Here is a 14120-nt window from a genome sequence, read left to right as displayed (position 1 = left end):
AGCAAAAGGCAGTTCCTCTAGGTTGTCCTGATGGAAGAGTTTGATCTTCATGCAAATAACAGATTAAATAATGCAGAATTCTCTTGACAACTTTCAGAAGCATTACACTAATGCCTCTAAAATCCGAGGTCTGTGGCAGACATGCAAGTCTATTAAATACTGTCTTAATCATTTACAGAACTCTCCTAAGTGAAATGACCATTCAAGCTAAACTACACTGGAAAGTATTAGCTCTTCCTTCTTAAAAATTCCTGTTGCTTATTGGACTGCACAATCATTTCAAACTGTGGTGCCACTCTGAAGAGCTTGTAGCAGAAGTTGTTCCACTAACGTCTTTATATGATGGATGGAAATTTTTATGTAAACTCAGCAAAAACTTAGAACAGACAAACCAGCTGAAAACCAACAAAATACCTAGGCTTCCAAGTTGAAAGTGAATGTTAGTTGGCCTGATTCTGCATACTGATTCCAACTCTCCAAGCAGTCAGGAGAGTGGAAACTGGAACACCACATCCCAGCCAAAATGGCGAGACAAGTGTGGCTCATCTTACTTTGCCACATACATCTTGTAATAGTATCCTCATGTGATCCAGCTTCAAAAAGGCAGCACAAGAGATGCCCCACTAAAAACCCTACTTAGTAAGTCACTCTTCAGAAAAAACAAGTCCAAATGTCTTGTAAGCAGCAGAGGTAACTGAAGAGAAACCTGCCAGGTTTAGCTTCAGGCAGTATGCAATTCCAGAAAAAGAAGCTGTTCCCATAATTCTCAAGACAGTATTTATTTGGTTCCAGATGTTCAGATGAAGCACTAAGATACACAGAACAGTAAGTCCTTGGCTCTGAGTCAGATACTTGCTGCTCTCTGATTTGTTTCTAGCTACTTGGATAATTTAGGATGAAGCAAGGAGGCACCTAGTGAAGTGGGTCATTTGCTAGTGAAGGAACAGCTCATTAAAGGCTGTATCTCAGCAGGCACCCTGTTTCTGCTGAATTCTTTGCACTGTATTGTGGAAGTTTCATACTCTAATTCCTCTGCCACTGCTGCCAGCCTGGGAGCAGGAGTGCTGAATAAGTCAGTCCCCTGATTAATCTAAGGAAGTAAAACCTGATGGGATAGATACAGTTAGATAGTTCTGTTACTGTCTTCTGTGCCCAGGTGTTAATTATATACAGATTACAATCTATATGTCCTCTAAACAGGCTATCCAGGACCACAAGGGCAGCCTGGAATACCTGCTCCACCTGGAAGCAAAGGAGAAAGTGGACAAACAGGTAGGACTGGAGAAATTGGCCCAAAAGGAAGTAGAGGTGATCCTGGATCAGCAGGAAGACCTGGCCTGCCTGGATTCCCTGGACCAAAAGGTAAAGATGGGAAATGCTGATTGTGGCAGGAAGCAGGGGAGCTTTCTGTGCTACAGCAGCTTTAACACCATGACTTTTGCACTCACTTGATTTGTACTGAAATGCAATAATGCCACTTGTCACTTTGCATTAAAGGTCCTAGGGGTGAGCAAGGTGTCATTGGCTTCATGGGCACAGTAGGATTTCCAGGTGATCTGGGACCTATCGGACCCAAGGGAGATAGAGGAGTGACTGGTAAGTGCAAGAAGTCAGATGTGTGACTCTTTTTGATGTGTGACTCATTCTGCAGCTCCACTGAGCTGATCTAACTGGCCTTGCTTTGAGCAGGAGGTTGGGCTTGGTGAACTCGAGAGTCCTCCATCCTGAATGACTCTTAATCAAGGGAAATTCCAGAGGGAAGATGCCTGAATTTAGCATGAGTAGTCAATTTTTTGGCTTTATGAATTTGACTTTTATGAAGTGCCAACTCCAAAATCAGAGCCACTTTGGGGTTAATAAAAAGAAGGATTTTTTTTGTCTAAACTAATCCTCCAGAGTATACATACTGAATATTTAAATAGAGCTTTAAAATCCATCACTCCATCTATACCATCATGTATTGGTGTCTCTTGAAGCCCACCAAAAGATGGTGCTGCACCTCAGAGAGCTGCAGCTGTTTGGGGAGAACTTCCCAGGTCCCTGTGTCATAAACGAGGGAGCAGTAGCATCATTAATTTCCTTCTGCTTATCTATGTACAGCCCAAGTGAAAACAATTTCTTGGAGATGATCCCATTCTTGGAGATTGTCTCATCTTGGGTATCCCATACCCACACATATTTCCCCAATATAATACAACTGCTATACCCAAGCTGGTGAGTTACAGACCATACACCTCTCATACATAGGCAGTCAAGTAAGAGCAACATGTCCATTTATGAAAGTATCTTAAGGAAAAATATAGGGTGGTTGGGGTTTTTTTAATTAAACTATCTTATCTTGCTTCTAATGACAGGCTTCCAGGGACCTCCAGGCTCTCCTGGGCTGCCCCCTCTTCCTCCAAGGCTGGTTGCTGAGCAAGGTTCACCAGGTCCCCGTGGAAATATAGGACCTCAGGGAAGCCCAGGAGATATGGGACCTCAAGGCCCACCAGGAGATCCAGGTAGGAATCACACATTCACACTGAAAGCTGCTCCCCTTAGCAGAGTGAGGTCACTGATTTGATGCTCTTCTCTTAAAAGTCTGTAATCCAGAAAGGAGAGTCAATTTTTAGTCTTCCAAAGCTGAAGCTTCAGCTTTCTTCCTCCTCCTAGCATTCAGAACATAAGCAAAACAGGAAATAACTTTGGCAACACTCACACAGCCAAATCTACATGGGAACACTTTCATAGTCAAAGCAACATCAGATATGGATCTTGCAAATCAAGACTTTGGTGGAAAAGTGCATATCCTTGTGGGAATGCTGTCAGCTTGGGGAATAATGTAGCATTAGTGACATGTAGAGCTGATGCACTGCACCCTTTGCCATAAGCCTCATCTAAGTCGTGCCAAGAGTGAAGGATTAGAGTTGTGGGACTCAGGTAGTCTTGATCCCAGCAACCTTTTCCAGTGAATTTGGTACTTTTTTCCTGAGCAAGTACCATAGGATGTTGCATTCAGTGCAAATTAGTAAACCCAGCAGACAGACCAAACATACACAAGTAGAGCATGTGTTAACAAAGTGGGATGGGCATGTTGTTATGTCTGCAATCACTGTGCTTACAACCATTGTTGTACAAGGTTTCAGAGGCTCACCTGGAGAGCCAGGGCTCCAGGGCAGGGGTGGCATTCCAGCTCCTCCTGGCTCCAGAGGGGAACAAGGAGGAATGGGATTTCAGGGTCCGGTGGGATTTGAAGGTAAGAGATATCACTTTTTTCCTGTTTCCTTTTCTCTGCACTAATCACTCTGCAGTTACTACTTCACTGGAGGGAAAAGAGAGGAGAGAGAGGAGGGGGCTGGGAGCAAGAGGAAGGTGAAAGATGGGAGGAGAAGGGAGGGGAGGAGAGTTTCTGTCTTCATAGATACTGTACGAGGGACAACTACTTAAATGTTAACAGTTACCTTGGAGCAATATTTTCAGAATAAATTCTGATAGCTGTATATGTCAGTCCACTCATGAGTTCATTTTCTCTGAGTGTATTTATTCTCTTTAAGTATTTTTCAGTCTAGTGTTTACCTAACAGTTACATTCATGGAGATGAATGGCTGGGTCAGTGATACTTGGATAGAGAAAGTTTAAGGGAATGTATTTGTTTTAGAAATACCTGTGCCCTTATCAAATCAAAGAGCAGAGCTATTACTATCTTAGTTGGCTAAGAGAAAAAGGTATTTGCAGAGCATAGTTTCAAGTGTATGAATCAAATGCAAAAAGTCCAACAAACATTGGTTAATCTCGGACTAAGAAAATATTTTAAAGAAAATATCTGTTCATCTGTGTTGTACAAAGTATGCTCAAATTCATCAGAACTTTATTTGTGACTTTCCCTAGTTCTGGTGTGAAATACATTATCTTAGAAACCAGGGAGCCTGATCCAGCACCAATCTACTACAAAAGCAATTGCTGTAACTCTAGAACTGCAGCTCTTCTAACAATAACCTACCATAAAGAAAAGGCATCGTGCCACTAAGCTGTTCAGCAGCAGCAGCTTAGCTGGAACATCAGCTAGCAGCAGATAATTTGTGGGAGCACAAACTCAGTTGGATTCTTTCCTTTCTGCCCTCCCCCAAGGTCAGCCAGGCCGCCCTGGTAGCCCTGGGCCACCAGGCATGCCGGGTCGCAGTGTGAGCATGGGCTACCTGCTGGTGAAGCACAGCCAGTCCGACCAGGAGCCAATGTGCCCCGTGGGCATGAACAAACTCTGGAGTGGATACAGCCTGCTCTATTTTGAAGGACAAGAGAAAGCACACAACCAGGATCTAGGTATGTACAAATATTGCTGGCAGCAGCCTCGATTCCAAAAGCTGGGACTGCAGCAAACAGGCTGAGGAAGCACCAAAATGAGAATATAAAAACTGCATGTCTTCGTGGAGTGCCCCTGAGAGAGCTTCTGAAAGTCATTAGTGTTGTTTGAGGGAAAAGCCAGCAAAACATTCTGGACCACAGAGCTTTCCTGACAGGTACTTGGGAAAGAGCAAAAAACTGTGTTCTGTGAGAATGATTTCTTTTTTCCTCTTCTTTTTTAACAGGGCTGGCTGGCTCATGTTTATCTCGTTTTAGCACCATGCCATTCCTCTACTGTAACCCTGGGGATATTTGTTATTATGCAAGTCGAAATGATAAATCCTACTGGCTCTCAACTACAGCACCTCTTCCAATGATGCCCGTGGCAGAAGAAGACATTAAGCCATATATCAGTCGCTGCTCAGTTTGTGAAGCCCCAGCTGTGGCAATTGCTGTCCACAGCCAAGAAGCTTCTATTCCTCACTGCCCTGAAGGCTGGCGCAGTCTGTGGATTGGATATTCCTTCCTTATGGTATTTGGTCTCCAGTGTCACGTTTTGTGCAGCAATGGGTTTTAAATTTGAGTGTTTGGTACTAATAAGGCTGCTCTGCTTCAGAGCCAGCAAGACCAAAACCATGCATCATACTGGGGAACCAGGGAACTACAAAAGTAATTTCTAGGAAGCAGAAGAGGAAGATGAAAATTTCTGTGGCTTTCAGAGAAAATTGTCTCTTGTCAGAGTAGTATCTGGAGACCTTACTTAATGTACAAAATAGCACTTCAAAACAGAACAAAAGGACAGCTGTGACTTAACAAATAAAATTACACAGAGGTGCAACAGGAACATACAAAGCATTTCCACAGCTAAACATTTAGAGTATTTACATACAACACTAAGAAGTTGATCTAGGGGAAAAAAAGGAAAAGCAGCAACACACTTTCCCCCTTCTTTTCAAAATTTAAAAATCATTGGTGTTTTCATCAAAGATTTGGAAGACAAAGTCTTTCACTTAGTCTGAAAGAGACACCTTAATTTTAAAAATTAAGTTTTAGTGTTGTATCTCTGATGGCAATAAGAGCTGTGCTGTACGTCCCATGGTTTACAGGAACTCTTCAATCTTGTGATCTTACAATTAGGAAATGGGATGTTACAGAAAAACTTAGTGCTGAGTGAAGCAGAAGACCTGCTGAAGGGCCTGACCTTTTTTTGCAGAACTGTACAGAGGGATCATATGAGCATCAGAGGGCTTAGCATGGTAAAGAGCAGCTGAAATGTCAGTGAATGGTCTGACAGATGCTCATTTTTCTGGCTTGTTTGGTGAACATGAGAGTCAAAACCTGCAGCAGCATGCCCATGTAGTTCACTTATTGAAGGCTGGGCTGAATCCTGAAGTAAACAGTGTTGGAAAAGAAACAAGATTTCTGTGGCATAAGACATCAGAAAAGAACAATAATCAATCTTCACCACAAACCATTTCTATGACAAAAGCCAAAAACTTAATTTTTTCAGAAAATAAGATACAGGAAAATCCAAAAATAGGTACAGGAAAAAAAACCCCACATTTTGAGAGAATAGGTCAAATTTTTTACCATCCCTATATTTGACCTTTTTTTCTGCTTCTATAAAAAGTTCTGATACCGATCTCGCAGTTACTTCACAAGAACGCCAAGAATTAATTAAATATTTGCAAAGCCCCATGTAAACACTGAGCATTGTTAAGAGCAACGTTGTCACCTTAGCAAGAACTTTTTGCCAGGACAGTCTGTCAGCACTGTGGTACACACTGTGAGAATTCCCATTTTCCCAGCCAGCCTGTGGAGCGAATGAAGTGTTTGGTGTATGCATTTCTGCTTCTCAGGCAGCTGTGAAAAAAGTAGAAAAAGAAGTAGAGCACACTTGTGCTTTTCTCAGAGTACATGCTGTTTTAATTCCTTGGCTTAAATTTGTCACCTCCTTCCCCTCAGTAAGGTACAATCCTCAGACACACAGACCCTGCCAAACAACCAGAGAAGTCAGTAAGATTTCATTTCCATTGTCATACATCCTATATGAGTAAACATTGCAGGAGGATGAAAAGCCTCAGTCAATACCAAAAGAGATGTTACAGGCATAGAGTTGGAGCATACAGACCAAGCATGGAATACCAGTGTTCATCCTGAGGTTGCCAAGCAGGGCTGCTCCCATGCCAGGGCTCAAATAGCATCAGCAGTTTTTAATATCTGCTTTCCAGCCCCAACTGCAGAGGCCTCAAAGTTGTAATAATTTATGCTGCCTCTTATATTCCCTACATTTACAAAACTGTTTAAAAACTTTATTTTTCCAGCTGCTTTCTTTTATATTGCAGATTCTTTCAGTTCCTAACAAAAATGCTGCAGTATAGCTTAAAAATACAGCTGTACAGCTCTTACAGGGACAGAAAAAATGCCCATTCTTTTATTAATGTCTTTGACAGAAGGAAAGTAACATTCAGTTCATTATCACAGAACCTGTCAAAGGCAACATCTGAGAGGTGTAAAGATGCATGATTCTGGTGTAATTTGCTGTCAAAAAAAAAAAAAATTCATACAGGGAACTAGTTATTGTATAGAAGCTAATTGTTTCCACAGTGCTCCTCACATGCAATGCAGAGTAAGACAGACTTTATAATTTGGGAAATTTAAAATAAATATATACTGGAAAGTTTTTCTTAGTGAGGGTAATAAAACAGAGGAGCAAAACTCCCAGACAAGCTGTGGGAGGTCCATCCTTGGAGGTATCAACAACTCCACAGTGCTTTGGAGTGACTGAGGGCAGCTTTGGTGTTGGCCCTGCTTTGGGCAGGGAACTGGGGGAAGTGACCTCCAGTGAGCCCTTTCCACCTAAATGAGTCTCCAATTCTAAGACTTCAACAGTGAAAATCTTAACTAGAGGAAAGATATTTGTTAGAAGATTTGATTTCAAAGAGGCATCAGCTGCTTTATATAGTTTAACACAGCCAAACCTTTACACAGTTGCAGGACTGGCCAACTTTCCGCTCTGGAGATAAGAATTAGGAGCAATTCTAGTGGTTTTCCTCCTTTCACACATGTCAGTGTATGACAGCACTGCCTGAGGCTGCACTCTGAACACTGCCCTCCTTGTCTCCCTTAGCACACTGCTGCTGGTGATGAAGGAGGAGGACAGTCGCTGGTTTCTCCTGGCAGCTGCCTGGAAGATTTCAGGGCCACTCCTTTCATCGAATGCAACGGCGCTCGCGGAACCTGCCACTACTTTGCAAACAAATACAGCTTCTGGCTCACCACCATCGACCAGCCCTTCCAGAGCAAGCCCTCGGGAGACACACTCAAGGCAGGACTCATCCGAAGCCACATCAGCAGATGTCAAGTCTGTATGAAAAACTTATAGAAGTCTCTGACAGTATAAGGAACCGCCTTGTCGTGTAGTTCTTATACAGAGGAGCCTTCTTTGGTGGTTAGACAATTGAATAAATCATGTTGGTGCTTTTTTTAACTTATTACCTCAAAAGCTGAATTGAAATTAATTTTTTTAACATCTGTAAAAGCAAGTTAAGTATAACACGAATTAAGTCTAACAGATCTAGTGTTGTGTTCTCCCACTGTGCAGTATATATACACTTTTTTCCTAGTCTAATATTACATCATTTGCCAAATTATAGAAATACTCACAGCTTTGAAACACCAAAAAAACTTCAGTAATAAAAGGCTTCCTTGGTCAGATACCTACCACATTTACCTGAAGAGAATGTATGTATCTTTCTATTTACTGTATTTGCCACAACAGTAAACACTAACAGCTGCAGTTCAATAAATTAATACAGGATGATCTAAGTCCTAAAATGTTGCAAGTACTGAAAATATACTGTGGTCTAAAATGCTGATGTCCAGCACTAACATCTAACTTACATTTTAGTATGCTAATGCTTGGGCATTTCAAACACACCCAACACAGTCTTTTTGGTTTTTTTCCCAAGCCTCACCATTCTTTAGCACTTAACCACTGCCAATAACAAAGTCCACAGGCTCCCAGAAACAGTTAACCATAAAATGCAACTCTTTCAATTTGGCTAGAAGTCTACATGATGAAGATTGGCATTTTATTTTATAAGCTTGATGTTTTTTTCCTAGACATACCCCAAGCCAAAGGATCCCTCACTCCACCATGCTGTGGACATGTCATCTGTGGCACACCACCCACACAGAGCAGTGATTGGTTTTTGCATTGCACCTTTTCCCCTCTGAAAATAAGCCACTCATCACAAACAGGCTTTAGCCACATCATGGTGGAGCAGCACACAGGGTAGGGTTTGCAGGAGGGCTCGATGCCACATGACCCTCAAACACAGAACTTGCAGCCCTGCCAGCTCCTCTCTGAACGTGTCCTGTCCTAGCAGCTGGGGACAAGTGGCAATGGGACAGCCACTATCCCAACCTGCACACAGTCAACCTTGCAAAAGCAAGGGGGAGGGAAGCAAGGCATTTATTTGGCACCATATTTTCCTGTAGAAAAGGGTTGATAATTGCCAGAATGGTTAGTTCTTTCCTTCTGTAGAAAGAAGCAATTTAGCCCAAAGTTGTCTGTCAGCACTGCAAGAGAGGAGGGGAAAAAAGGATCAGCTACAAATTTCATGTTCACATAATCTGATTACCATTTATAGCAATAACAGTTGATTTTTCAGTAACTCACCTCACTCCTGCTTCAGGTGCTTCTTGGCTTTTATTATTACATTCCAACCTCACTGTATCATAAATAAAACCTGTTTTTTTCTACATCTCTATTTGTTGGTGATTTCTACTTTGTTAACTGTTTTTCCATACAGTGTATATGGACTACTCTGTTGAAATAGTTTGTTTGCACTAAGGAATTAGAAAAGCACTCCCAGCAAACTCCTCCCACTGAAACTCAAACTCTTCAACTAGAACACATTTGTTTATTTCATGGCACTTCAAAAGATCTAAGAGGAAAGCTGTCTCTAAAATAATTTATTTAAGCTGAACATGTAAAATAGTATTTAGTCTATTGTAAGAATGATTAACGCAAAGAAACTGTGGCATTGCAGATTAAAACAACAATTATTCATGCTTTACAATGCTAAGGAAACCAACATTTACCAGACTTGACAAGTGCTACCTTCACAAAAAATATATAAATTAAGTTAAAGGTCTAGAGTCATAGAATGGGTTGAATTGGAAGAGACAATAAAAATAATTTTATTCAATAGACAAATGGGATAGGGACACCTTTCACTAGACCAGGTTGCTCAGAGTGATATCCATCCTCACCTTAAACAATTTCAGGGATGGGGCACACACAACTTCTCTGGGTGACATTCCAGTGCATCACCAGCTTCACAGTCAAGAATTTTTTCTTAATATCTAATCTAAACCTACTCTCAGTTTGAAACCTTTCTTTCCCCCTTGTCCTGGCACATGCCCTTGTAAAAATTGCATCTTTCTAGTGGCTGCCTTCAGGTACTTACCGAGCACACTGTCTGACCTAGATGAGCTGCTCATAGAATTATACATAGCCATAAACAGAGAAATTACCTGAGCTTTAAATGAGTTCTCTGACCCTGTATTAGCTCTGAAATGGAACCCCTGAACAAACTTATTACAGCATTATTTCTTTCAGCTAAATAGAACTCTTAGTACTGAAAGCATTGCAGCCAACATGAAGTAAATCTATTCTATATTTGCCAATTCTCTTAAACGTGACAATAACAAATACCCAAGAACAGACAACTTGCCTCTTCCACATATTACTAGACAGCAGTGCTTGTAGGATGATCATGCAGCTATCACTTGTGGGTTGTGAAGCCTGCAACTCTGGCAATGCAGCACATTCAGTGTTTAAAGAGAACTCAAGTGAAGGTTGAACAAATCTGTAAAATCTGATTATGTCAACAACAGCAAACTGTTAGGATTTTCATGGCTAATATATTGCCTAATCTTCATACAAAGCTTATTGCTTTTGCAGATAAAACTTTAGCACATAGTTCTTCCACCAGCAGTTGCTTTACATCTTCATTGTCTCTGACTCAATAAGCTGATGTTAACAAGTTTGTTCAGAGTGGTCCCAACACAGCATTGAGTGGGAACACATCAGCACAGTGCAGGGGAAAACCAAGCACAGGGTGCTAAGCAGGCTGAGCTCCTGCACTGTGTGCCCATCGTGTGCCTGAGGTCTGTGCACCCACAGCTGTTCTTCCAAAGCCTGTGCAACACTCAAAGCCTGGAACACTCACAGCAGACAGGATTTCACCTGGTGAGCCAATGCAGAGCCCTGCATGGAAGGAGACTGACTTGTCAAATGCCTCTCAGCTGCGAGTTTCCTCCTCTCCTGTGAAGACAGGCTCACAGCTGGAGTTGTTCAGCTGGAAAAGGAGACTCTGGGGAGATCTTACAGCAGCCTCAAAGTACCTAAAGGAGACTTAAGAGCTGTAGTGACAGGCAAGGGGCAGCAATTTTGAACTGAAAGGAGGTTAGCTTAGATTGGACAGGAGGACATTTTTTACTGTGAGGGTGGTGAGACACTGGAGCAGGTTGCACAGAGAAGCTGTGGCTGTCTCCCATCCCCGTGAGTGTCCAAGGCCAGGCTGGATGGGGCTTTGAGCAACCTGATTGAGTGGCTGGCAGATGTCCCTGCCAATGGCCAGAGGCTGGGAGTTAGATGATTCTTGAAGATCCCTTCCAACTCAAACCATTCCACAGTCATGGCTGTAGAACCCACTTTCAGGAAGCTAAAATATCTTTATACAGGAAAAACTCAGCTACGACCAAACAAAACAATCGTTTTATTCAACTAGAGTGCTCCAGCCTTGGATATTAAAAAAAAAATCACAAATTTTTTGCCTTGGTTTGACCAAATCTTTTGTTTCAAAGCATGGTGTATGCTTCCCACACTTTCCTGTTTGAAAACAAGCTGAAGTATAACATGCTGCTGGGCCTGGAGAAGATAAATGGATTATATTCCCCTTCTAAAGATAACAGTGCATCAGTGTATCTATACAGATATAGTGAAATCAACATAGTGATGTGAGCTGATCCCAGTTATTCCCTCAGTGTACTGACCAAATGAGCAGAGTCTGTTCACACCCTACATGACTGTGCTTGTCCATGGCTGCCTGAAATAGAAAATTAGCAAGCAGCAAGCATGGCCTTGGCACAGAAGGTGTGAAATTGTTGCCAGAGGAGAGGCTGAGGGGTCACTGCCAATATGCCAGTGTCCAACTGAGGCAGCAGCTGCCCCTGTACCCACATGGGGACCAGTGGCACCCCCAGACATGGGCACCTGCTGAGGGGACAGGGACATGGCCCTGCAGCTGTCCAGCACACAGCAATTAAACCCCACTGAACAAGGGAAAGAAGCAACATCACTGCACCCTGTGACTCACAAACAGAGCAGCAGAAACAGGCAGGAGTGCTTCCCAACATGATGAGGGCAAGGATATAACTAAGAGGCTCTATGGGCACTGGCAGAGGAGGTTCTGGCTCCTTTTTTGACCCCTACAGGACCTGAAGCCTTGTTGGAATTGTCAAGGGCTCATGAGGGGCAGAAAACAGGATGGATCCTCCCCCATGGGCCAGCATGGCTCAGCCATCACCTCAGGCACTGGCTGGCCTCCAGCCCACATTCACCCAGCATGGCCAAAAATGGCACCTCTTTTATTTCACTACATAATCACTTCACATAATCCAGACAGAACAGGGAGGGGGCAGGAGGAAGAAATGCTCCTCAGAGGAGTTCCCCCTCCCTGGCAGGGCAGGTAGAGTCCTTTGTCCATGCTTTCCCTCACCTTCACCAGTCCTGGCAGGAGGATTTCCCTTGGCTTCAGCAGCATCACCACAACATGCCCAGCTGCAGACAACTGACCTCTCATCAACAGCCCCATGTATTTCACAACTTCCCAGTTTTGTCATGTAACCCTATGATCTCACAAAGGCTAGTACAGTGTCAACCCATCATAACCCAGAAATTTCTCAAGGAACAATAGCCAGCAACACTAAAAAGCCACAAACATCATACCAGACAAGTGCAGCCTTAAGGGCAAAAGTGCAGCACACAAGACTGGTTCCAGTACCATCTCATTTGGTGAAAATACCCAAGTTGGAACTTCTAGAAAGACTGTAAGAATTACTAAGATCTCATATGAATCAAATGCTGGAGCAACAAATTGCAAATATTTATACCTTAGGAAGTGTGGGATGTTAAATTTCCAAATATTTTTCCTATTCTGTACCTTCTAGATGTACATCTCCCAAAATGCCTGACCTTGCAATCAGTGTGTGTCACAGGTTCAGCTGTCAACAGCAAAGCCAGTGCTGGACCTCTCACAGATGTGTCAGCAGAACCCTTTGGTCACAAACAAAACTGAGGGTGTAACCTCTTTGTCTCTTCCCAGTCCTGAAGGAAGACTACATACTGACCCAGGAATTTTGTTAATAGCTAGAAGGTTTCTAATTATACACGTTTTAAAATACCACAGCACAGGTGCTGTTTAGTCTCTGACAGACTGGTAGGTGTCTGCAAGCCACTAGCAAACCCAAAAGATTACAATACTTAGTAGGGCCTGTAGCAATAGGAAAAGGGGCAATGATTTTAAACCATGAAAGGGCAGGTGTAGACTAGATATAAGGAAGATATTTCGACAATGAGAGTGGTAAAACACAGCAACAGGACAGCCAGAGAGGGAGTAGATGCCCCATCCCTGGAAATATTCAAGTTTTGATTAGACAGAGCTTTAAGCAACCTGATTAAGTCAAAGACCTACCTGCTCAATGCATGGGGGAATGGACTAGATGACATTTAAAGGTCCCTTCCAACCCAAACCTATTGATTATATTATTTAATGCTCAGTGGTTTCTCTTGAGCCATTCCTCCCCATTACATGTATACTATGAATTAACTTGAAAGTAGAAAATAAAGCTAATGCTCTGCAACAATTTGCTCAAGATGACGTACTTTGGAAAAAAAAAAAAAAAAAAAAAAAAAAAGCCTGAAATATATTTAGCAATAATTTAATTTATTGTTTGTTTAGGAATTTTCTCCCTATGTACGAAACAACTGTGATTTGGGACAGAGGGAGGCAATGACAAAGCATAAGAACCACCAACCCTCCATTTTAGAAAATTGCACCAGAGGCATCCAAAGGAAGATGGAGTCCTCACACAAGAACTCACAAACCTGAAAATATGCAAGCTGCATCTTTGGGGTTGAGTGGTTGGCTGGTTTTGGGAGGAATGGGGGGGGTTCAGGGGTGGGGGTGTTTAAAAACTAGAAGTTCTTCACTCTGCCTCAGTTCAGTGTGAGTGCCTGGGTCACTACACGCATTCTTTGTAGCTGAGAGGGGTGGGAAACTCTAGGAGCTGTATTAAGTGTTAGCCACTCCTTTTCACTGCACTCAGGAGAGAAAGCATGTACCTCATTACTGCTCCTTCATGGGCCCTTTACTCCACAAAAGGCACTTTCTTCCCTTCCTCCTGCATTAGCCCATTCCACATCAGAAAACATCAGTCTTCACTTCCCTCCAGGTAGAGGTAATTACTACTCCAGGTAGTAATGTCATGCACAGCTGATAAAAATCAAAGCTGCAGCTCTGCCTGAGAACAACTAAGGAGTGGGAGACAGCACACAGATACTGGGCACAATGATATCTCTAAAGGCAGCAAAAAGAGTTTTTTACAAAAATACAGACAAAATAAGATTGATTTCTTCCCCATAAACCCACCTATATTAAAAATAATTACAAGAGAAAAATGGAAGGAAAGCAAAAAAAAAATTCCTCCTGCAACTTGCAATTAGA

At 42.5% G+C, this 14120-nt stretch overlaps 2 protein-coding genes across 3 annotated transcripts in view; one reads left to right on the top strand and one right to left on the bottom strand.

Annotated features, from left to right (window-relative positions):
- COL4A2 (collagen type IV alpha 2 chain) overlaps nucleotides 1-9089 on the top strand; it is a 135121-nt gene extending 126032 nt beyond the window's left edge. For both annotated transcript variants that reach the window (XM_079322730.1, XM_079322729.1), the window contains exons 42-48: nucleotides 1201-1362; nucleotides 1498-1596; nucleotides 2355-2501; nucleotides 3119-3235; nucleotides 4108-4299; nucleotides 4566-4852; nucleotides 7451-9089. In XM_079322730.1, the coding sequence (XP_079178856.1) occupies nucleotides 1201-1362; nucleotides 1498-1596; nucleotides 2355-2501; nucleotides 3119-3235; nucleotides 4108-4299; nucleotides 4566-4852; nucleotides 7451-7705 (1259 nt within the window). In that variant the 3' untranslated portion in view covers nucleotides 7706-9089. The remainder of the gene's footprint in view (nucleotides 1-1200; nucleotides 1363-1497; nucleotides 1597-2354; nucleotides 2502-3118; nucleotides 3236-4107; nucleotides 4300-4565; nucleotides 4853-7450) is intronic.
- Nucleotides 1-14120, bottom strand: part of COL4A1 (collagen type IV alpha 1 chain) — a 366614-nt gene that overhangs the window by 240310 nt on the left and 112184 nt on the right. The gene's annotated exons all lie outside the window — the stretch shown is intronic.

This window comes from Erithacus rubecula (genome assembly GCF_903797595.1).
Source record: "Erithacus rubecula genome assembly, chromosome: 1".
In the NCBI taxonomy this organism is placed as follows: Eukaryota; Metazoa; Chordata; class Aves; order Passeriformes; family Muscicapidae; genus Erithacus; species Erithacus rubecula.
This window is presented reverse-complemented; position numbering and strand designations above follow the sequence as displayed.